This window comes from Phaseolus vulgaris, unplaced genomic scaffold, assembly GCF_000499845.2.
Source record: "Phaseolus vulgaris cultivar G19833 unplaced genomic scaffold, P. vulgaris v2.0 scaffold_13, whole genome shotgun sequence".
Classification (NCBI taxonomy): domain Eukaryota; kingdom Viridiplantae; phylum Streptophyta; class Magnoliopsida; order Fabales; family Fabaceae; genus Phaseolus; species Phaseolus vulgaris.
The window spans coordinates 996,780-1,019,436 of NW_027174082.1; the positions used below are offsets into that span (position 1 = coordinate 996,780).

The 22,657-nt window shown below is 34.3% G+C and overlaps 1 protein-coding gene across 2 annotated transcripts; it reads right to left on the bottom strand.

Annotated features, from left to right (window-relative positions):
• Positions 1-860: 860 nt before the first annotated feature.
• Positions 861-22,329, bottom strand: LOC137816901 (zeaxanthin epoxidase, chloroplastic). 2 transcript variants are annotated; one of them, XM_068620071.1, is made up of 5 exons: positions 21,825-22,329; positions 11,776-11,840; positions 11,642-11,702; positions 5,829-5,975; positions 861-1,116 (listed from the first exon to the last, which is right to left on the bottom strand). In XM_068620071.1, the coding sequence occupies exons 1-5, from the start codon at positions 22,111-22,113 to the stop codon at positions 992-994; spliced, it is 687 nt and encodes a 228-aa protein (XP_068476172.1). In that variant the 5' UTR covers positions 22,114-22,329; the 3' UTR covers positions 861-991. The 2 variants fall into 2 exon arrangements, with proteins under 2 accessions (XP_068476172.1, XP_068476173.1); XM_068620072.1 differs by lacking the exon at positions 861-1,116 and adding an exon at positions 4,315-4,609 and having other exon boundaries at positions 21,825-22,263.
• Between the last annotated feature and the right edge of the window lie 328 nt (positions 22,330-22,657).

The following is a 22,657-nucleotide window of genomic DNA, read 5'->3' on the forward strand; positions in this document are numbered from 1 at the left end:
GAAACTGATAGTCGAGGACTGATCAAGACAAAATTGAAATATAAAAATTGCATAATTTAAAATATAACTTTATATTTCAAATTATACAATTTAAAATATCTATGAATTATACAATTCATAAATGAAAAAAAATCCAATATCTTACCTTATATAACTTTATATTTCAAATTGTAGAACTCGAAATATCTATGAATTATACAATTCTTAAATGAAAAAAAAAATCCAATATCTTACCTTAAATAATATCGGCTACCTCATCATCACCACAAACTCCTCACAACCACTATAAAAAAAAATCTCAAGACACAAAAAATCACCACGAACTACCATAATCTACCGCTAACCAACACTGCCACTCTTAACGAAATCTACAAACATCACAACTTTCACTGCAAACCACCACTACACCTACTCGGCAACTCAATGACCACCACAAATTCACCAGGAACCTCATTCACCTCCAACAATACCCTTTTACCTAAAATATTTGCATAAGGATAATTTTGAAATTAAAACAGTTATGAAAGAAACTGAAGTTGCAGGAAGAAAACGTCATGAGAGTGGAAGCGTGTAAAAGTTATATTATAGGGTCAAATGACATAAATTCAAAAAAAAATGTTTGGTATCTCAAGAACATGATTACGAGATTCTATATATTTCAATAGATAATATAACTCTAATTAAAAATAAAGTATTTTAGTGACAAAATTTGGTGATGAAAAGTTACTTTTTTTTTCTGAGGTTCACCAAAATTTTATAAATCTTTAAAATTGACATATAATATATTTCAGCACTCATTTTCTAATATGATAAATTGGATGACTTTTCGGCTTAAATTCAAACCAAATCACAAGCAACCCTTTTAACAAGTATACATCAACATTGCAAAAACAAAGATTGAATTATACATTAATTGTTTTAATTAACCAAGCCAAAATTTTCACCATTTGTTTTTTTTAACTATACAAACATGAACACTACAAGTTAATGTTCAACTTGTTTCGGTACCATCACTTTTGTTGTCGGTGTCTAGTTCAATTTCAGTTTCTCCAACTGTATCAGCAACCTTCACATTTTCTACCTTTGATACACGAAACATAGCTAAATGGGTGTCTCCTGTAAATGTTAATGACAAAAATCAGCTAAAAACTTTCATATAAAAAAATAAAATGATGACCAAAATAATCAATTTATCATTTTTAAACATGTGAACAATTGTAATGAAAGAGAGAATAAGCTACAACTGTCTAAAGTTCCACATGTGATTAGAATCTCTTTTAAAATTCTATAGCACTATGGTGTCAACATATAAATATAAAGAATTTCAAAATATATTGTTTCAAAATTTTGTGTTCCGACCTTTAAATTGTGTGTTTACCTCAATTTCATTCATAAATGATGTAAGATTATTTGGTGTAGGAGATCAAGCTTGTTTTAGTTGAGATTTAACGAAAATGTAGACTTTTTAAGTTTAATTCAATCTTATAAAACTGATTTGTAAGGTGAAGTTTACTCTCACTTATATACTATGAAATGTCATCTCTGATCGAGATGAAATCTCCAACACAACTCTCTCACATCGAGGTTGTCAACTTGTGTGTGAAATTAAATAGTATGAGTGTCCGATAGCGAATGACACGAGAGACCCAACAAACTCCAACTAAAAAAGATTCTAAATTATTCAAATATCATATTAAAAAATAGACTTTAAGCCTAACTCAACTTTATAAAAGCAGTTTGTAAGGTGAGGTTTACACCCACTTATATACTATGAAATATTTTTATCTCTCTAATCAATGTGAAATCCTAAAACAAAAACAAATATTAATCTTTGAAACCATTTTTCTATCTTCATACACAACATTAAGATCAACATATTCAAAAAAATAATTCAATTTGAAATTTCATCGTAATTTTGATCTTAATTCAATCTCAAAAAATTAAAGAAAAAATAATAGATAAATTATTTTTCATCGTAGTTTTATTCTGAATACATATCTCAAAAAATAAATAATATATATATATATATATATATTATTCTTTACTTAAGTAAGTGTAGAAGAAATCTTTTATTAAAAGTAAAATAATAATTTTTTATATAATTCGGTACCAGTTAATTATTTGGGTATACCAACTGATTCAATCTACATAGGATACTTTAACTACATAAGTGGGAGTTTTTTTTGGTACCCTACATTTTTCTTTTTGCGTCCCTACAATTTTAAAAATTTCAAAACTAGCCATTTCAAAACTAGCCTTGACCTTTTTTTTAAAAGGGTACTGTGAATAAGTTGAGTGACTATCATTCTTCTTCTTCATTAATTGGTGGTGTTGGTGGAGGTGTGGGTTGCGTTGTCGAAATGTTTGTTGACTTTTAAAGGTAAGAACTAAGTTTCGTTGAATAGGGTGGGTAGTTAAGAAGATTTTAGGTTCCCAAAAATTGGGATCCGCGATTCTGCTATGGACGGATCAATCCACAAGTGAAAATTTGATCTATGGAATGGTTGCTCTGTAAGTGAAATTTTTGTTTTCCTGATACAAGGGTGTTCTGGAAGCATTTTATTGACTTACGGATTGGTGGATCCAAAAGTATTTTTTACTTACAGATTGGGAGATTCGGAAGTTTTTTATTGATGGATTGGTGGATCTGGAATGCATTTTTTGACTTATGGATTTGTGGATCCATAATGCATTTTTTGACTTATGGATTGGTGGATCTGGAATTCATTTTTTTGACTTACGGACTGGTGGATCTAAAAAACATTTTTTGACTTAGGGATTGGTGAATCCGGAATGCATTGGTTTATTTTTGTGGTAGTTTTTAATAATTTGTTGAAATTTGATGGTTAAAGTTTAATTTTGTAAAAGTATGGATAATAGCGAAGGATTCAAACAATAATTATATGATGATGTTGATGTGTGGGAGGGTCAACATGGTAATATTGAGAAGTCAATATCCAACAAAGCCTTAAACAATATATGGAAAGGATATGAATGTACAAATGCATTTACTATAGATGAGGTAAAATTGAAATTTGTAAAGTGTGTTTGGGTCGTTTATATTTAGTAAATAATTCGTACTTGGGATGAGTTATGACGTGGGTTAGAAAGGTTGTGTTTCATTTTGGTTTTGTTATTGTGATATTAACGTTGAATACTTCAACTGGCCAATGAGGAAGGAAGACATTTGTATTATTAGGTTGTGAGAGAGGAGGTAAATACAGGCAATATAAGAAAAAATTACAGGTTCCTCGGGGTGGAAGTAGGAAATGTGACTATCCTTTTAAATTACTTTGAGTCTCATAATCATGACTTGAAAAATACGTTGGTTGGTCATCCATATGTTGGTAGGTTCACATCTATTGAGAAGTCAATACTTATGAACATGATAGACAATATAGTGAAGCCTAGAAATATTTTGCTAACTATGAAAGAGCATATAAAGAAAAATGGGACCATCATAAAGCAAGTTTACAATGCACAATATATGTATAGAAATTCAAAATGAGGTGACAAAACTGAAATGCATCAATTGATGATGTTACTTGAGCGAGATATGTATGTCCATTGGTCTAGGTCTGAGGAGGAGATGAATGTCGTGCAAGATTTATTTTGGACACACCTTTATTTAGTGAAGTTATTAAATTCCTTTAACATTGTGTTGATGATGGACAATACGAAAAAAACTAATAGGTATAAGATGCCCTTGCTTGAGGTTGTTGGTGTTACATCAATGGGGTTCACCTTCGGTGTTGCATTTATGTTACTCGCATCAAAACGATAACATAACACTGTATGGGCCTTTGAGAAACTTAGAGATTTGCTTTTGAGAGTTGATTCATACCTAAAGGTCATGGTCAGTGATAGAGATATTGCTCAAATGAATTCAATAAATGTTATGTTTCCCGAACCTACTCATTTATTATGTGCTTTCCACACTAATAAAAATGTAAAATGATTGTTATCGAAAAGAGACATGGGATCAAGTGATGGAATCTAGGGGCTATTGTTGATTGTCATAATGTAGAGTCTTATAAACATCGTGGGGAGGCATTTAATGTTTTTTGTTCATCATGACCTATATTTACTGAATATGTGATTAGTACCTGGTTAAATCCACACAGAAAAATTTGTTAAGGCTTGAACGAAGTCTGCACATTGCATTCTAAAGAGGACCCGTGTGACGTCAATGGGTGACTTATTCTTTTGTTGGGATTCCATGAACAAGATGATCATCTTGTAACATAATGCAATTAAATCTTCATTTAAAAAAAGTTTGCATGTGGTGGGTTATGTCTTTAATGTGACAAGATATAAGAAATTTTTTGACTTTGTATCAAATTATGTTTCGCAGTATATTGCAGAAGAGAGTGATCAAGTTAAATATGGTGGTTTAAATAGATTTCATTGTGGGTGCTTCACTAGATCTACTCATGGGCTTCCTTGTGCTTGTGAATTGGCTTCTTTTAGGCTAGGTAGCATACCATTGCAATCAATGCATTTCATATGGATACGTTTTTAGATATTTCAAGTTGTGATACTTCAGTAGAGTTGTCCATCCAACAAGAGTGGGGTGTCATCATGAATCGGTTCAATGAGGTTGACATTGCTGATAAAGTTAACATCAAAGCCAAATTACATGAGATTGTGTATCCAGATAAGACATTTTTTTGTCCACCAAGTGAGAAAGTCAAAACAAAAGGTGGACAAAAAAAAGTCAGTTTAAATTTTCTAGATGAACGAAGCGAATTTCTTATTACTTTAAACATGTTGATTTCATTGTTTCACGACATGATAGTTCTTATACTTTGAAATCCATTGGAAACAACGCACCACTTTGTGCACTTCATAAGACATCCATCAAACAACAACTACAAAGATGCTATCTAAGTGCATTCGAATAGATACAAATGTAGAAACCCTAAACCATAAACCCATAATAGGGGTGGAGAAAAAAACTCTCCAAGTTATAAAGTTCCTTAGACCTCCACGTATACAAGAAAACATTTTTTTTTTTTTACAGAGAAATCATAGAACCAAAAGTGAACAACATAATTTTTTCTTTTATGAAACTGGGCAACTATTTGGAAAGAATTTATCATCATACACCTCATGATTTATATTTCCAAAAGTATTTCAAAAAAAAAATAGTTTATGTTTGTTCTATTTTCTTATTATAAGGGTTATCCCTGCTTATATCCAATTTGTTTGGCCATATTAGAGTCCTATAAACTTCACTCTAAAGATGTTCTAAAGATGTATAAAAGCATGACAATTACTTTTTGCACCTGATCAAATCAAATTTGCAATTACTTTTTTATCAAATTTGAACTTGCATTCGACTTATATGTAAAGTAACAAAAATACCCTTAAATAAAATGGGAGGTATGGATTAAAAATACTTCTGAAACTCTTTTTCGAAACACGTTTTTGGATTTGGATTTTCGAAATATTTTTCTGAATTCTGGAAAGACACATTTTCAGATTTAGTTTTCTGGAAAAAAAAATCATAACGTAGTTTTTGCATTATGGAATTGCTTTTCAACAATGAAATTTTGATTTTCGAATTCTATTCCAAAATTTCATTTTTAGAACACATTCAAATTTTTTTTTCTAAAATGTAATTTTTGAATTCCAAATTTTCAATTCTAGAATAAAAGGTAACTTTAGAAATTTCAAAGGAGGATCGGATGTAGGTCACAATTTGTAAGGTGACGGAAGAATTTGCCCTAAACCAATTAGAGGAGAGATGTAAGGTTAACTATTTTGAACTAATTTTTGGGTTGAATGGTTAAAATTATGATGAATTAGAAGTTTGTAGAAGTTACCAAATGTAATAGAATTGCCAGGTGATACAGTTGCAGCTACTCCAGGTCTCAGACGCTTGTCATTAATGAATGTTCCATTAGTGCTGTCCAAATCTGTGACAAGAAGATTCCCTTGTTTCTTCTTAATACGTGCATGCACACCAGACACTGCAAATATAAGATCAGCTTTTGAATTCAAAACATGGTTCATAAGCAATACAAATTTCAATACATTCCAAGGGACTTTTCAGTAGAATTTTTAAATACGCACTCTTCAAACAACCTTTTTCAAAACTCTTGACACTTTTTCTTTGAAGTTGACATATTTTTCTTTTTTTATGTCATATGGGAAGTGAATGGAAACCTCACCATCCATGAGCTGGTTTGATGAGGTTGAGTTTTCCACTTCCTAATATAAAGTTCTCAAATACTTGACAATTTTCTTCACCAACGATGTTGGAGCAATGGATTTCCAATTAAATTAATTGAAGAATAATTTTATATTCAGTATTACCATATAACTAAAATCATGATTTTTAACATATTCTTCAAACAGAGTACGAATAAGTGTAAGAATAAATTTTTATTGACTAAGTAGGAATAAGAGTAAGAATATGTTGTTATTGGTTTAGAAGGGATAGTTTTAAAAGGAAAGCCTTCGCAGCTGAATGGATGTGATGACTTAGGTTAAGTCTAAAATGTTTGGGTTTGGGTTAGGTTCTGTCACCCAATTTAAAAAAAGTAAGAATTACTTTTCGCACTTCATTGTTGTTTCTTCCTAGATCTGCATGAAGGTGTTGCAAAGGTTTAAAACTTTCAGATTTTTAGATTATGGAATTTGGAAATGGAAATATATTAATCTAGAGTGATTTTTGTATTACACAATCCAAAATCGTATTATAGACATTCATAATAAGTTTTAGATTATATAATTTAAAATATATTTTATATTTAAAAATATGTTCTGAATTTTACAATCCGTAATACATTTCAAATTATACAATCTAAAATATATATTTTTTTTTTAAATTTTACAATCTAAAATGTTTTCAACTCATATCTAATTTAGACTTTTCCCTAAAGGTACAAGGAGAAAATATATAGGTACTAGAAGAAATACCTTAACAAAATATTCTCTGTGGTATTGTACATGTAGTAAGGTTAAAATATTCTTTTAAAATCCTAATTTTTACAACTTTCATAAAATTTTATTGTATCTAATAATGTACAAATTTCAATGGATTCTTTTTAATGAAGATTTCAATGAATTTTGTTCACGTATATTGTTAGGTCTTGGGTTCTTGGTCATAATGAAGTCTCGACTTTTGGATCTTAGATCTCGGTTGGAACGTGTAAGAAAAAGAGTTATGCAAAAGGTCATCTTACACTCAAGTCAATATTTAGTATTTAATATTTGGTATTCGATGATTAGAATGATAAACGTTATTAAATACATACATTTGTCTGACCTTGGTCCATGTATTTATAGGATCACATGGGTTTTCATGTTTATGGGTCTAGATTAACACAAATAACCGAGTTAGTCCTCGTATTAGTCAGACATTTCATACGCCTCGATTATGTTAATTTGGGTGCCCTAAGTAGTTACTTGAGTCAGGTTCCTGAGATGTGCTCAGTTATTATTCTCAAGTAGATCTCGATCACAAATTCCAAGATGGTGCCGGTCATGTGTAATGCACTAGTCCCCCATACTCGAAGGCTTTGCTTTTCTAGAGTCATTTTCATAATATTGTTTGTTTTATGTTGAGGTCATCTCGGTTTGCAAAATGTTGCAAGAAAATTTTATCTTCTTGGGTGAGCACTATCTCAACTATGCCGAGGTAGTCTCAGCTACCTACCTAGGCCCGTAACTTGAGGGACAATGTCGTGTAAAGTTTAGAACCTTCCGTGATTTGGCAGAAAACTCTTCAAAATTTGTGTTAGCGGTTATTGGATGAGATTTTAACATTGTTAAATGTTTTTGTATTTGTTCATGTCGGTTGACTTCGATTGTCTTCGTACGTCTACGATGATCACACGTCCAATTATCTCTGCCTTTGTTCGTGCCTCTCTTCGATCAAACACCTGAAAATGCAAAGACAAAGGGCGCCCTAGAGCTCGTTTGCAATCTGACGCTCAAGTCAGTACTGGGCTAGGAAACACCAAAACTTCTGAAAAGCTTTCTCCGTAAAACTGTGTGTGTCTTAGCCTAAAAGTTGTGTAAAAACCTTGTGTACCTTATTAGGTTTGATACTACTCTTTATACACTCTACGGTTTCTGTTGTTTCCGCTAACTGCAATTAGGGTTACTAAGGGTGTGCCTTAGCATCGCTATCACCTACTCTTAGGGCGATCTGGCGCGTAAGGCTCCCTGACTGGAGTGCAACCTCTAACGGGATAACCACTCGGGTACCAACTTGTGCACCTAATCTCTGGGGTCATCCGTCTTGGGAGTGCCCTAGCTGTTCACGTGCCATGCATGCAGTTCACCCCTGAACATGACCCTCACGGGTCGTATCTCTTCCAGTGGCTCTTTACTTGTATTACGCATGGACGTGTCATCCACACCACACACATGGACCCCTCGTGACCTAGGCTTTTCCCTAACTGATAATTGGTGCATGGTCAGGGATCCACCTCTCGTGGCCAAGCTCTGTTGTTTAAGTCACCGATGTCCGATGTCACATCGCCTTCACTCTGTTGTCGAGGACCCATCAGCACATCCTGGTGATCGACGCCTGACCACTCTTCGGCGCCTTGACTTACATGTCTTGCGAGACATCGGCCCACACCGCTCGTGGGACCCAGCGTACATGGCCCCACCTTCACTAGCGGTCAACGACGTCCGAGGACTAGTCGATATAGTATTTTTAGGCATAATGGCTCAAGTTGCACTAACTTCATGTTGGTTGTGAGGCAACTCCGACAACAAGTCACAAAGACTCGATGTTCATGAAGAAGGCTTTATTTAACCAAGCCACTTAACAGGTGATATTTTTATGGAGTTTCTACTAAGGAGGGCAAGTTTGATATATTTAAGGATATGCATCAAAGTAAACTCATGTCGGTGGATGACATTTCCAGCGAGGGTTGGTCTTGGTGACAACTGACTATGTTTAAAGATTTTTTTTGTTAGTCTCTATATAGGCTGAACAAAATTTTTTGTATACTTTTTTGAAAGTGCTTGTTGGGACTTATTGCTCGATTTACAAGAATGAATATTACTTGCTTTTTAATGATATTCCTTGTCGATGCCTTTGCCTTTCTATTTTTCTATGCTTTTCTGTTTGCATTTAGAATTATTTTTTCATTTTGCTTACCTCTTGGTAATATCTTTGAAATTCTCAGTTGATAATCTATGAACATCTTGCATCTCAGTTGATGCTTGACATCTCGATCGATGCTTGTCATCTCGGTTGATGCTTAGTTTTTTCATCTCGGTTGATGATTAATTTTCACATCTTGATTAATGCTTGCATCTCCATTAATGCTTAGTTTTTGCATCTCGATTTATGCTTGCATCTTGATTGATGCTTAGTTTTGGCATCTTGGTTAATACTTGCATTTTGGTTTATGCTTAGCTTTCACATCTCGATCTTGATTGATGTTTGCATCTCGGTTAATGCTTAGTTTTTCATCTCAATTGATGCTTAGTGTTTGCATCTTAGTTGATGCTTAGTTTTTGTGTATCTCAACCATTGATAACAAGTGAAATAATGAATGTAGAGTTTATTAAGTGTCTCGTTAATTACAATATAATGTCAGCTAAAATAGAATTTCAAGTGCGTTGTAGTCCACGTCTTCGATATCGGCTTGCCTGAGAGGTGCTTAAGTCGATGGATGATGGTTTTAACTTCACTATGGATTCGGAAGGGTCCTTCCCAATTGGTCCAAAACTTTCATTCTCTTTTTCTTGTATCACTATGCATCCTCCATATGAGATCACCCTATTGGAAGGTTCTCGACTTTACCTTGGAGTTATATCTTTTGGACGCTCTAATTTTGCAAGCCTCGTCCCTGATTCAAGCATTGTCTAATGGTTCGAGTAGGTATATTTAGGTTGAAGAGTTATCTCCTTAATGAGAGTTTGCCGATTCGACTGGGATCATGACATTGGTGTCGTATACATGACCATATGAGATCTCTAGCATGGCCGACTGGTGTGTGCACCTATATGTCCATAGAGTTTCCAACAACTCCTCGGTCCTTTGCCTTAGGTTATACCTAAATGTTTATTAATTCATTTAAAATGACCTCGTTAGCAGCCCCAACCTATCTATTTGTCTGGGGATGCTCCACCAAGCTGGCTACATGGCAGATGTTGAGTCCTTCATAAAATTCAATGAGTCTTTTGTCAAAGGACTGTCTTTTGTTTCAGAGATGAAAGTATCGGGGACACCATATTGGCATATGATGTTTTTCCAAATGAAACTCTAACATTCTAGCTTTAATCCACTTTGTGAAATGATCAACTACTACCAGTAGGAATTGCACTGCCCCTCCTCAAGTGAAAATGATCCAATGATATTCATTTCATATATGAGAAAGGGCTAAGGGCCAAAGGGATGAGATATGGTTCAAGTTTTCTAGCTTCGAGCATAGGATGTTGTCGAATTCCTAACACTTAATGCATTGTTTCACTTAAAAAAACACGTGACTGAATTATTGGTTAATAGTATCTCGCTCTTAAGGCTTATGTTGACATTGTTCATCCTCCTGAGTGGAGTATTGATTCTTGTACAAGCCGGAAAGTTCTCTTTTCGTACTCTACTAGATCTTGGATTCTTGGTCACAATGGGGTCTCATATCTTGACTAGAACGTGCAAGAAAGGGAGTACTTATAAACAAGTTCTCTGACACTCAAGTTAATATTTAATATTCGATTTAAATACATACATTTATTTAACCTTGGTCCATGTATTTACAGGGTCACATGGACTTTCATGTTGGTGGGTCCATATTAGTACAAATAACTGAGTTAGTGATTGTATTTGTCAAATATTTCGTATGTGTTGATTCTATTAATTTTAGGTGCCTTAGGTAATTAGTTAGCTCTAAGTTCTCGAGATTTGCTCGATTATTATTCTCAGATAGATCTCGGCCACTAATTCCATGTTGGTCATCAAATTTTATAAACATCACAACTATCAAACAATCTCATCTAAAGACTTTTGTTCTTATTGATGCTAATGTCAAACTTTTCTTTCTCTCATCACACATTATCTTTTTTTTTCTCTTTGTTAGACGATATATTTATGTAGAGTACTTCATAACTTTGTCAGCAAAGAATAATGAATTTTCAATTAAATGAATAGACAAATCTCTATATTGAGTATTATTATATAACATACCACATAATTTTTTACCTATTATAGAGACTCAATGGAAGGAACAACAAAACTTATCTTTAGATAACTAAGGAAGATATGAAGTTAAAATCGATTACTAATTAACAATTAAAAGATTGAAAAAGTTGTATTGGATTTATTCTTTATCCAACCCTATTATTATTTTTTAATGACTATTGTAATTTCGAATATTCTTTTAAAAGCCGTAGAATTCTTTACAATCTTATGAATCCATCTTCAAGTTTTATAAAAATGTTCCATAATCTTTCAAATCTTTTAAATTCTTACCATATAAATCCATTAAAATCCAAACTATAAAATCTTAATCAAAGCCTTTTAAAATAAATTATAATCCATTAGACTTTTCTTATATCAAATTAGAGTTTTAAAATCCCAATCCAATACAGATCCTTAGACTTGTATGATTCTAGCTTTTAAAAATGGATTTATGTTTATAGAAAGCAATTTCTCAATGGAAGACTATACCTGTTGCAACTGGAATTACTAGATCAGCTTTATCAGGTACACGTCCAACAGTCACCTCACTCTACATAATTCAAAAGCCAGTTATTCTGAAGAATACTCGGGCACAAAACATTATTGATGATAAAATTACTTACAGAAGCGATTTCATATGCACCTGGCATCTGAACCTTGTAACCTATATGTCTTGTATCACCATCTCCTATCAAATAACATTCATTATGTTTCCAATGTGATAATCAGCCTTGTTAATCTTCAGACAAAGAAAATCATATTAAAACAAGTACATAAAATGGATACCTGAAAAGGTCCTATTATGTGACCACAGTTTTCTAGTCAGTCAAGAAATGTTATGCACAAGTTTTACTTTTTAACTCAGTTGTCTCTACTTATACATAAAATGTCTTAGGAAGTGAACTTTAAATCTAACTCAATTGACTCGTACGATAAGGTTTGCACCTTTACAATGAGACTACCAACTTGTGCATGAGATTAGATTTTTTTTTATCAGAAAGAATTAATAAAATTAAAAATGGGATACTTCAGGGGTGTCCCAACCCATATACATGAGTCAAGAACCCCTTACCAACTAAGGGTTTGGGTTCTTAAAAAGACCTGAATACACAGAGAAGGCTCACAAAAAACCTGCAGAACAATTCTGTTTCACATCCTAAAAAGCTACTATGTGTATATAAAGTGCACTTTCCAGCAATGTGCAACACAAACTAAATAAATAACCATTATGCAGCAATTATGCATGATTCTGGCAGCATCAAAACTGGATGGAAGAGAAAAGTAGTTCTCAGAATTTGAACAATTCACCGCAACCAATTCCACCAATAAAGTCTCTTATCTGCAAAGGAGCATTGATGCTATGACAGGAACAACACAACAAACCAGAATTTACATTATTGGCAGCAGTATTTGCATTGAAAAAGTTGGCATCCACTCTTCAATAATACGCCTCTCCTATACTTCACATTGTGCAGAACCTACCTCCACAACAGCCAGCAGCTACACTCATTGCTTCCAGACGTGACAACCTCACACTAAAGATCACATTAAGCACCAACAAGATCAGAGATGATGCACCGACATGATGAAGTGTGCTCAATTAAGCAGGAAAAGTGCAACGCTTGTGCTTCAAATATGCTGCACAAAAAGCATAAAAAGCTAAGATTGTAGCTGCAGCACATTCTGACATTTTATTAAGTACTTCTATTCGAGGCTAGACTTTTGTATTGAACTTGCTACTTTGTTCTCATAGAATGAGCAATTTGACCTTAAGACTGCCCTGCCAAATCTGATTAAGATTCCTCCACGCCAATGTGACTAGACCTCCTAGTAGATTAGCCCTGTCCAAGCAAGTGGATGTGGTCCATTGACTCCCTTGTATTACAGATCAGAAATTCATGAAGCCATCTTAATTTGTCTCTTTCTTATTAGCTTTATACTTTATCCACGCTTAGTATGTGTACTGATTTTGTATACATGGCCCTGCGGTATCACTGCCCAATCTACAACGAAACATTAGTGCTTTGACGTCAACACCAACAAGCATGATAGCAAAGGCAAGCCAGGATTCAGCCTTTGTTGCAAAAACCATCTGCATATACCAGTGCAAAAGCTACAAAGACTACAATATTCTGTATGAAGACTGCATAACTTCCTCAAGTGCTACATAATTTTGCCTAGTTCCTGAAAAAACCCCTTGGTTAACAGAGTAAGGATACTCCTCATGAACAAAGATATCACCACTGCTGCTCCCTCTCAATTCCAAATCTCACACCAGAAAAACATATCTTTATGTAGCGTGAGTGCTGGACCTGAATAATTATGCATAATCCCAACTAAGGGAAAACATCAACTAGAGGGGTCACACCTCCCGCAGAGCCAGAGGTACCAAAGAGTTTAGTTCTACCATAAAGAGCCCAACAATCACAAAGGGCTCACCCCTAACTAGTGGCTCCCGCACACCTTCTTCACCTTTCTCCTTGGCCGTAACACCTAAAAATCCCTTTCATAACGTTACCTGAATCTACTAATGCAAGGGAGGGGATTCAAAACCCAATCCACAAAGGAGTGGTTATAAGAGGGTACCTTGTGCTTTAGCCACAACCAAGATTTGAGTTGTGCCTTCTGAAAGATCTCTTCAACATCAACTATGCCTTGCTTGAATATAACATTGTTCCTTTGATCCCAGATACTCCATACTAACGCTGCCCATATACCTTTCTGAATCAAGTTTTGTTTGTTGTTAACCTGAACAAGATGGAAACTCTCAAAATGACACTTCAGATCATTATGCTGGACACCGAGGATACCTATCCATCTAAAACACAAAGACCAAACACTTTGAGCATGCTTGCACTCTAGAAATAGATGCTGGCTAGACTCATCCTCAGCTTGGCACATACCACATAATGCAAATTCAACCAAAACCCTTCTCCTACTTAGATACATTCTAGTAGGGAGTGTGTCCAGCAAAACCCTCCAAGTTGGGTCAACACATTGGGTAGAGCTTTGATCTTCCACTTCCACAGACATGTGAATAAGTCATTGTGTTGTCCACTGGCATGCTTAGCAAGTAAACGCAAACTTCACAGAGAACAACCCGGAATCCTCACTCCCCCACTTCTGAAAATCTTTCACCTCCCTTATTAGAGAAGCCCCAGATATGAATGAAAACAGATCAACCTCCAACAGAGATTCCCATTCAAACTGTTGGAGATCCCACATCGACTAGAGATGAGGACATTTCATTGTATATAAGTGGGTGCAAACCTCACCTTTTAAGCCGGTTTTATGAGGTTGAGTTAGGCTTAAAGTCCACTTCTTAATATGGTATCAGAGTCATTTTCAAGCCTATCCTAGCGAATGTTTGTTGGGCTTATCAGGCCACCCACTATTGGATCGTTATAGAACCACCCATAATATGTTGTCCCACGCACGAGCTGTCATTCTCGACGAGAAGGGGTGTGTTGGAGATCTCACATCGACTAGATATGAGGACATTTCATTGTATATAAGTGGGTGCAAACCTCACCTTATAAGCTGGTTTTATGAGGTTGAGTTAGGCTTAAAGTTCACTTCTTAATACAAACCTTTCACGCCTCCACCTAAGGCGCCAATGCCATAGTGACTCTTCCCACCCCCTACCTCTCCCACTTTTAGATCCTGGTCGCTCCTATTTTCCATCTTAAAGCCTCTTGGAACCATCCTACTACTCCTCCCTCACAGCAAACCTTTGACAAGTCTCTCCACCACCAATATTGGTGTTTAACATGTACCCTAGGATTGCCTGCTTCCGTTCCATATTTTGAGACCAACATATCTTTCCTTTTCCCTTCCTCTTCACTTATGAGACGCCATTTCTACTTAGCTAACAGGTCAATATTAAACTTTCGAATATCTTAAAACCCCAAACCTCCCTCCTATTTCGATTTACATAAATTCTCCCAACTCACCCACGGTATTGGTCTGTTTTCCTTCCCCCAACCCCATAGAAACTTCCTTTGTATACTGATAATGCTTTTGCAAACTGAATCCAGAATCTTGAAGAAGGATAGGTAAAAGAGGGGAAGCGTTGTAAAGACCAACTTAATTAAGCATATTCTACCTGCCAGAGACAAAAATATTCCCCTCCACACACTCAGCCTGGCTTTTAATTTTTCTAGAATTGGTTCCCATAAGAGCCTCTTCCTTTGATTACCTCCCACTTCCAGGCCCAAATAAATAAAAGGAACCCTCGTCAAGTTACAGTTAAAAGTCTTTGCGTAGTACTTATGGAAGTTGATCTTCAGTCCTAAGGCAATCTCATATCCCCTAAGCTTTAATAATGATCATATTGTTAAGAGAATCTTCACACATGAACAAGGTATCATCCGCAAACTGTAGCAAACACACCTCTACCTCATTCCTTCCAATCTTCATACCTGAAAGCAGACTAGCTTTTAAAGCTTGTCTTACTAACCCCACTAAGCCTTCAACTACCATAATAAATAGGAATGGCACTAGCAAGTCACCCTGCCTTCTTGATGGTCTAAATTCCTCCACAGGACTACCATTGACCAACACAGATATTGATGAAGATTCCAAACAACCTCTAACCCATTTAATCCATTTACTATGGAAGCCCAACCTCTGCAACATATGATAAAGGAATTCTCACCTTACCGAGTCATATGCCTTCACATAATCAACCTTCAAACACAACCCATGTTTCCCATGCCCCCTGATATCCTCCACCACTTCATTTTCCATAAGAACACTGTCTAACATTCCTTTATCCTTCAAAAAAGCTTATTGACTTTCATTAATAACAGAGGGTAAGACACACTTGATTCTACTAGATAGAACCTTTGAAATGATTTTGTAAAGTTCCCCCACTAGAGAGATAGGTCTATATTGGTCAAGCCTTAAGGGGTCCCTCACTTTAGGGACTAAGGCTATAAAGGATGCATTACAACCTTTCGGTATATTACCCAACTCCTGAAAATGCCTCACCGCTGCTACAATCTCTCCTTTCATAACATCCCAACTATTCTTGATAAAGTTGAAATTATAGCCATCCGGTCCAGGGCTCTTATTCCCATCGCATTTCCAGACTGGTTCCCGTATCTCCTCCTCAGAGAAGTCAACAATAAGACTTAGATTATCCTCCACAGAGAGAGATTTAAACTCCACCTCAACAAGTCGAACCCCAAAGTCTTTTGCTGCCTCAAATCTTTATTCAAACAGATTTTTCGCCTCTCTCCGAACAAGCTTTGGTTCCTCGCTCCATTGGTCCCCGACCACAACACCTTTAACCTAATTTCTAAGTCTTCGCCATCTAAGCATAGAATGGAAAAACCTTTATACCAGTTTGCTCTAGCCTTTTGACTTATAAGAGAATCTATCTTTTTGTTCATCACCGCTAGCATACCAATAAGTTCCATTCTTTTCGACCTAGCATTCTCTTCTAGAACACCATTTGCATCTTGACAGTCAAGATCCTCTATTTCCTTCAGAATCCTTTCCTTGTTCGAGTTTAGATGCCCAAACACTTCATAGTTCCAAACTTTCAAGTCTGATTTAAGCATTTTAAGCTTATCTTTAAGTTTAGATATTCCATTCCCATGTACAACATACGACATCCACTTATCTTTCACAAGGTCTTTAAAACCCCTCTCCATAAGCCACAGATCGATAGTTCTGAAAGACTTAGGATTCCAATCCTTGACCAAGGATTTCACTACAATAGCACAGTGATCAGAAACCTCCCTTGGTTGCACATACTGTTTGCTCATAGACCACTTTTGGAGCCACTCCTCAGAAACCAACAACCACATACACTTCTTACCCACCACCGGCAATTCCATCAATAGATTCCTGTTGATGAAGCCATTAAAACCACTGATCTCCTTTGATTGGTCTCCCCTTTCTCTAACACCTCTCCTTTCATTTACACTTCTAACCACATTAAAATCGCCACAACACCATGCCCGGTTCTGATGTACTAGTTTTAGATTATATTTATGGATAATCTGATATAGACCCGATAACGGGTGATAGGATAGGTCCAACACAAACTCTCGCTAGGATAGACTCTAAATGACTTTGCTACCATCTTAAGAAGTGGACTTTAAACTTAACTTTACAAAAACCGGCTTGTAAGGTGAAGTTTGCACCCACTTATATACTATGAATTAGCCTTGTTCGTAGTCGATGTGGAATCTCCAATAAAGTATATAACATGGTGGGTGACCTTTAGAATTAAAATTGATTGTAATACTAACTTAAAAAGTGGATTTTAAACACAAAAACTTCATAAAACTACTTTATACAGTGATGATTGTCCCCAATTTATAATTGTATTTTTTACACTACTCTTACCAATGTAGGACTTTGGTTCTTTCCAATAGTTTTGGTGTCAAGAAAATAACATCTTTCACCACATGATGACTCATAAAACTACTTCACTGCCCGGAGCCATAAATAACTAATATAATCTAATGGGACCTTAGGGCCCTTTGAGCTTAAACCTCACAAACTCCTATTTTGTACTTCTAGCTCTATCAAAATCTTAACTTAAACCATTTATTTCTTATTTAATGTTTAACTACCTCTTGAAAAGTTTATGATCAAAGAAGAAGCAAAGATTGTTATATTGACTACAAGACAACCTAAGAGTCTTTCTGTGGCAAAAGATGGGTCATGTTTAACTACCTCTTAGCCGTCAAGCAGTCATGAAGCTTAGAATATTCGGACATATTAAACATCCATGAATCAAACTAGCACCAGAGTATAAAGAATGAATGTTCAACAAGACACATGCTAGCACTGACTTGGAGAAAAAAAATGCAGATTATTTTATACTACAAGTCACATTTTAGGTGTCTTTGATCTACCACACAGAGTGACAAAGCAGTAAGAGATGTAAATCAAAGGATTTAGGCTGGGTGGATGAAATCAAGGGTGGTTTGGGCGTTATTAGAGATGGAAAGATGCTTCTTAAGCTAAAAGAAAAAGTTTACTCCATAAGACAAGTGATGATGCATTATGATAATGAATGTTGAGAGGCTGGCATGGGAGTAATAAGGGTGGGTTGCAAAGATGATAATGCTGCTGTCTTAAATAAGTGATCAAACTGGAAAAAATGGGATTCAAGCTTGGTGGATGAAATGGAAGAATGCTTAGGTGTTGGTAGTATTTATGATAGGGAGGTGATTTCTAAGCTACAAGGAAAACTTTACTGCATGTCAAAGTCACTACAGTTTTTAGTTTCTCTTTTATTATTATATCTTGGTAAGCTTTCTCATCTAGTATATATGAATTGTTTGGATGAGCTTTTTCACAAGAAATTTAAGAGAAAAATTTGAAATTTGCTATATAAGTTAAAAATACAAATTCAGGAGATATTATACAGAAGAATTTCTACAAATTAGCTTATAAATAAATTAATTTTAGCTCATGAAGAAGCTAATTTTAACTTATTTCTTATTTTTTTTCTCCGTAGAAGTGTTTATGGAGAAATTCATCCAAACAAATCCATAATCATGTAATTTTACTTTCAGTGAGTGATAATACATAATTCTCTTTTCTGAAAAAAAAAGGTGGGATTTATCTTTCTGAGTTTTTTTTTTCTGAGAGAGCAGTAAGCAACTAATAGAAGACCGTTTTCTAACAAAATAACAAACTAAGGTCTAATAACAGGAATAACGAAAAACTATAAACTGACAGTGAACAACCATATGACTAATGATGCTGTATTGTATTAAATATTGGAGAATACAAAAGGATAAAATAAAGGTTGCTAAATGCATTGATGAATGTTGAATAGTCAATAAGGAAAAATATAAGATTATGAAGGACTTTATGAAAGATATGTAGAGAATAATTGAATAATATCTTTTATTTAAATTAGTTTTTAGAAAATATTTCTATTTTTTTTAAATATCTTCTACATATTATAAAAATATATTTTATTATTATTTAGATTTAGGAAGCTAGGATTGAAATATTGTTGATATTTGATATTTTGTTACATTTTTACTCTATATTTAGAGTACATAAATAAAATAAATCACAAACTCTTTCATATAATATATCTCTTATATATTTAAAATATATTTCCAAAGTCCAAAATCCCTATAGAGTCATAGTTCTTACTGACACGTAGAATGGAAAGAGAAATAAATTTCTCACAAGTTGTTATGCAACTTTTTTGTGGCTAAAGTTGTGATTTATGGAAAGTAAGAATGCAAACTTAACTAGAAGGGCTAGAAGATGTGGAAGAGGTTTACATCGTTGATCTGCTGCCTACAAATCTTACCATGGCCCAAATCAAAAGTACAAAAGGAAAAAAAAGACAAAGAAGGCAAATGCAAAGTCATGCCTTTTATTTGCTGGTGTTACACAAATGGTCCTCACCAGAATCATGGCCACAAAGTCTTCTGAAAATAATTGGGATTATTTGAAAGGAAAATATGAAGGAAACAAAAAGATTCAAGGCATGAAAGTGTTAAATATGATAAGAGAATTTGAGGTGAAAAACGATGAAAGAGTTGAGATAATTAAGGAATATGGATATTGATAACAAAATAAAATGATTGGTTAAGAAGTCTCCTGAGAAAATTTTGGTAATGATACTGGATAGATACAAAACATTTATCACGTCATTGGAAAACACAAACGATCTATCTACAATTATTTTGACAAAAGTGATGCATGGCATGGAAGCACAAGAGCAATGGAGAATTATTGAGAGAAGATTGTGTTGTTGAAGGTATTTACTTCTTACTATCTAATGTTCTTTCGAAGTCAAGAAGAACACAAAAGGAGAAAATACCAAAACAACAACAGAAATGTTTTTTTGTCTTGTCCCTATTGCAAGAAAAATAATCACCAACACAACAAGTATTGGTGGAGCCTAGATGTAAAATGCAAAAAAGTGGTCAATTGGGACATATAGAAAAGATAAGCAAATTTCAACATCCCCAAGAAGTTGTCTAGATTGTAGAGGACGAATTAAAAGAGGAATTACTTCTTGCAACATCATGTGTTACAATTAACAAATCTACAAAAGATTGGCTTATAGATAGTAGTTGTACAAACCAGATGACTCTCGTGATCGAGAACTTTTCAAACATCTCAACAACTCAGTTATTTTTAAAGTAAGAATTGGAAATGGATAACAAATTGTTCTGGAAGATAAAAATGTAAAACAAGGATCAAAATAAATGGAGGATGGTTATCTCTTAAAGAAGTTTGAAGTCCAAGGAGAGAAAGTAGATGAAGAATCACATTTTAACATCCATCAAAGATCCAATAAAAAAAAGATAAGATTGATAAAAGAAGAAATACATTAAACAATATCAAATCAAATGAAGATACTATGGAAGAAAGAAAAGGACAATAATTTCAAGAAAAAAAAGGGAAAAATCAAGCATTAAAAGAAGGAGAATGAAATTTGAAATTCAAATAAACATGTTAAGACAAGGAGAAATGTTTATAATATTTGCTTAATATCTTTTATTTAAATTAGTTTTAAGAAAATATTAAGTTTTTAAAAAATATCTTTTACATAAAGATAAAAATATATTTAATTATTATTTAAATTTAGAAAGTTAGAATTTAGATATTGTTGATATTTACCGATAAAGTTTCATTGGTATCTAGCATTTTAGAAGATGGTGGACATGAGAGAAAAACATCAACAGAGCCAAGTGATCAAACAGAGGATAGCCCAATAGTTAGAGAAAAAGGTGGATGTGGAACAAAAAATTCAAAAATTAGACTGATGAAAAGGCTCTATAATAAAATGGATTCTTTAAAGATTTGGTTTAGAACAGAACACAATATTTAGCCAACTTCACCTAGTGGGAAATGCTTTGCTGTAGTTGTGACTTAAATTTTCCAAACTAATTTCTCAATTTGTTTTTAAGAAAAATCATGCATGACTGTGATGTATCTTACAAAATACCATTTTCAAACCATTCATTTGTATTTTAACAGTGCTCATGTGACAATGTTAGTCTCTCCGGAGTTAAATAAACTAAAACCAACAAATAGAAAAACCCTCCCAAACGAATAAAGTTACGGTCCAATTTCCTCTAAATAATATAATCTGTCGTCAAAATTTCAAATGCAAGCATTATCCAAAATGTGTACGCAAATCTCAAAGTTGTTCTAGCAAGGAATTCCCAATTTTCCACTAGGATTCTCAATCATCTAAATGAAGGGTGTCACCATTAAAACATAATTTTTACAAATTCTATTACTCCTCTAGTATTGAATAACCTGTAAGAAACGTGAAGGAATTTCTAACACGAATTCCCAGGATGAAATTCTAACACGAATTTCTTTGTTCCATGTTGAAGCCTTTAGGATTAGTAACAGGTGCTTGCTCATCAGTCAATAAGGGTAGGTATGTGTATGCTGCATCCTAGATGGCTACATACTTCAAAAACATCTCATGATATAGGCTAGTACAATTCCCCCACCTCTACCTAACAAATGTTTAAATTAATAAAAACAAAAACCAAGTTTCCATATTCAAGTACACTCTCCTATGATCCTATCTGCGTAATTCCAAGCACCTTCTATGCAAGATTTTAGTTTATAAAAGGCAGAAAAATTGTAGAGGGGTTACTTTAAGGATCTAGTTTCTAGAGAGGATTTTATAGAGGAGGAAGATGTAACTGACCAACTGGTTCAAGAAGCCATCTTTCTCCATCATTGGCCTTTGTTGTTGGTGTTGTTGTTGGGGATGCAGCCTCTGAGGCATGTGGAACTCTCAGGTTCTGCTTTTCTTTTGCTTTGGATATAACACCACCTTGTGGCTGCAACAGAAAGCACTTGGGCAAATGATGATGGGTTACTGAACTGAAAGCAACTGAGGTAGGTTTGGAGTGAAGCAAGAGTGGTGAATTCCACAAAGTTTGAGACTTAGGAAATTTTGCAAGGGAGAGAGAAGGTAAAAATATGCTTTCCATTTGAGCTAGAATTGTTGGACAGTGTTTGAGAAAAGTAGCTGATGTTTGCTCATATGGGTTGGCTTGGTGGTCCTGGTGATCAAGGATAAACCTGAAAGGTGATCTTGGTGTGACTAATGGGAAATGGGGTTGTGTAGTATGTGGCAGCCATTTAATGCTTTACACAAGAAGAGATTGGATAACTATATATGATCTTGAGTTCATGTTTTTTATTTTATATTTTGATACTATAATTCTTTTTTAATAGGTAAATTAGTTATGATAAAATAGACTTTGGAATCTGATCTGACTCACCTGTTTCCAGGGACCAAGAAGAGTAAAAAGGAGACATGTTGGGTTTATCCATGTTTCAATAAAGGGTGTTTCTTCCAGCACTTTATCAAAATTCTTTATAGATCCTACTAATTTTTTTTAAAAAAACTTTTTTTTTAATAAATTTTTGGATTACTTTTTTTGAAATTCTTTTTTCATAATATATTTTTTGAAATTAATGAAATGCATTCCAAAAAATATTTTTCGGAATAGAATTTTCAAAATAAACTTT

Coding starts and splice junctions, on each gene's coding strand:
- LOC137816901 (XM_068620071.1), bottom strand. CDS start 22,113: ATGGAAAGCATATTTTTACCTTCTCTCTCCCTTGCAAAATTTCCTAAG. Junction 11,703..11,775: donor GTGCATATGAAATCGCTTCT/GTAAGTAATTTT, acceptor TGAATTATGTAG/AGTGAGGTGACTGTTGGACG. Junction 5,976..11,641: donor AGTAATTCCAGTTGCAACAG/GTATAGTCTTCC, acceptor TTATATTTGCAG/TGTCTGGTGTGCATGCACGT.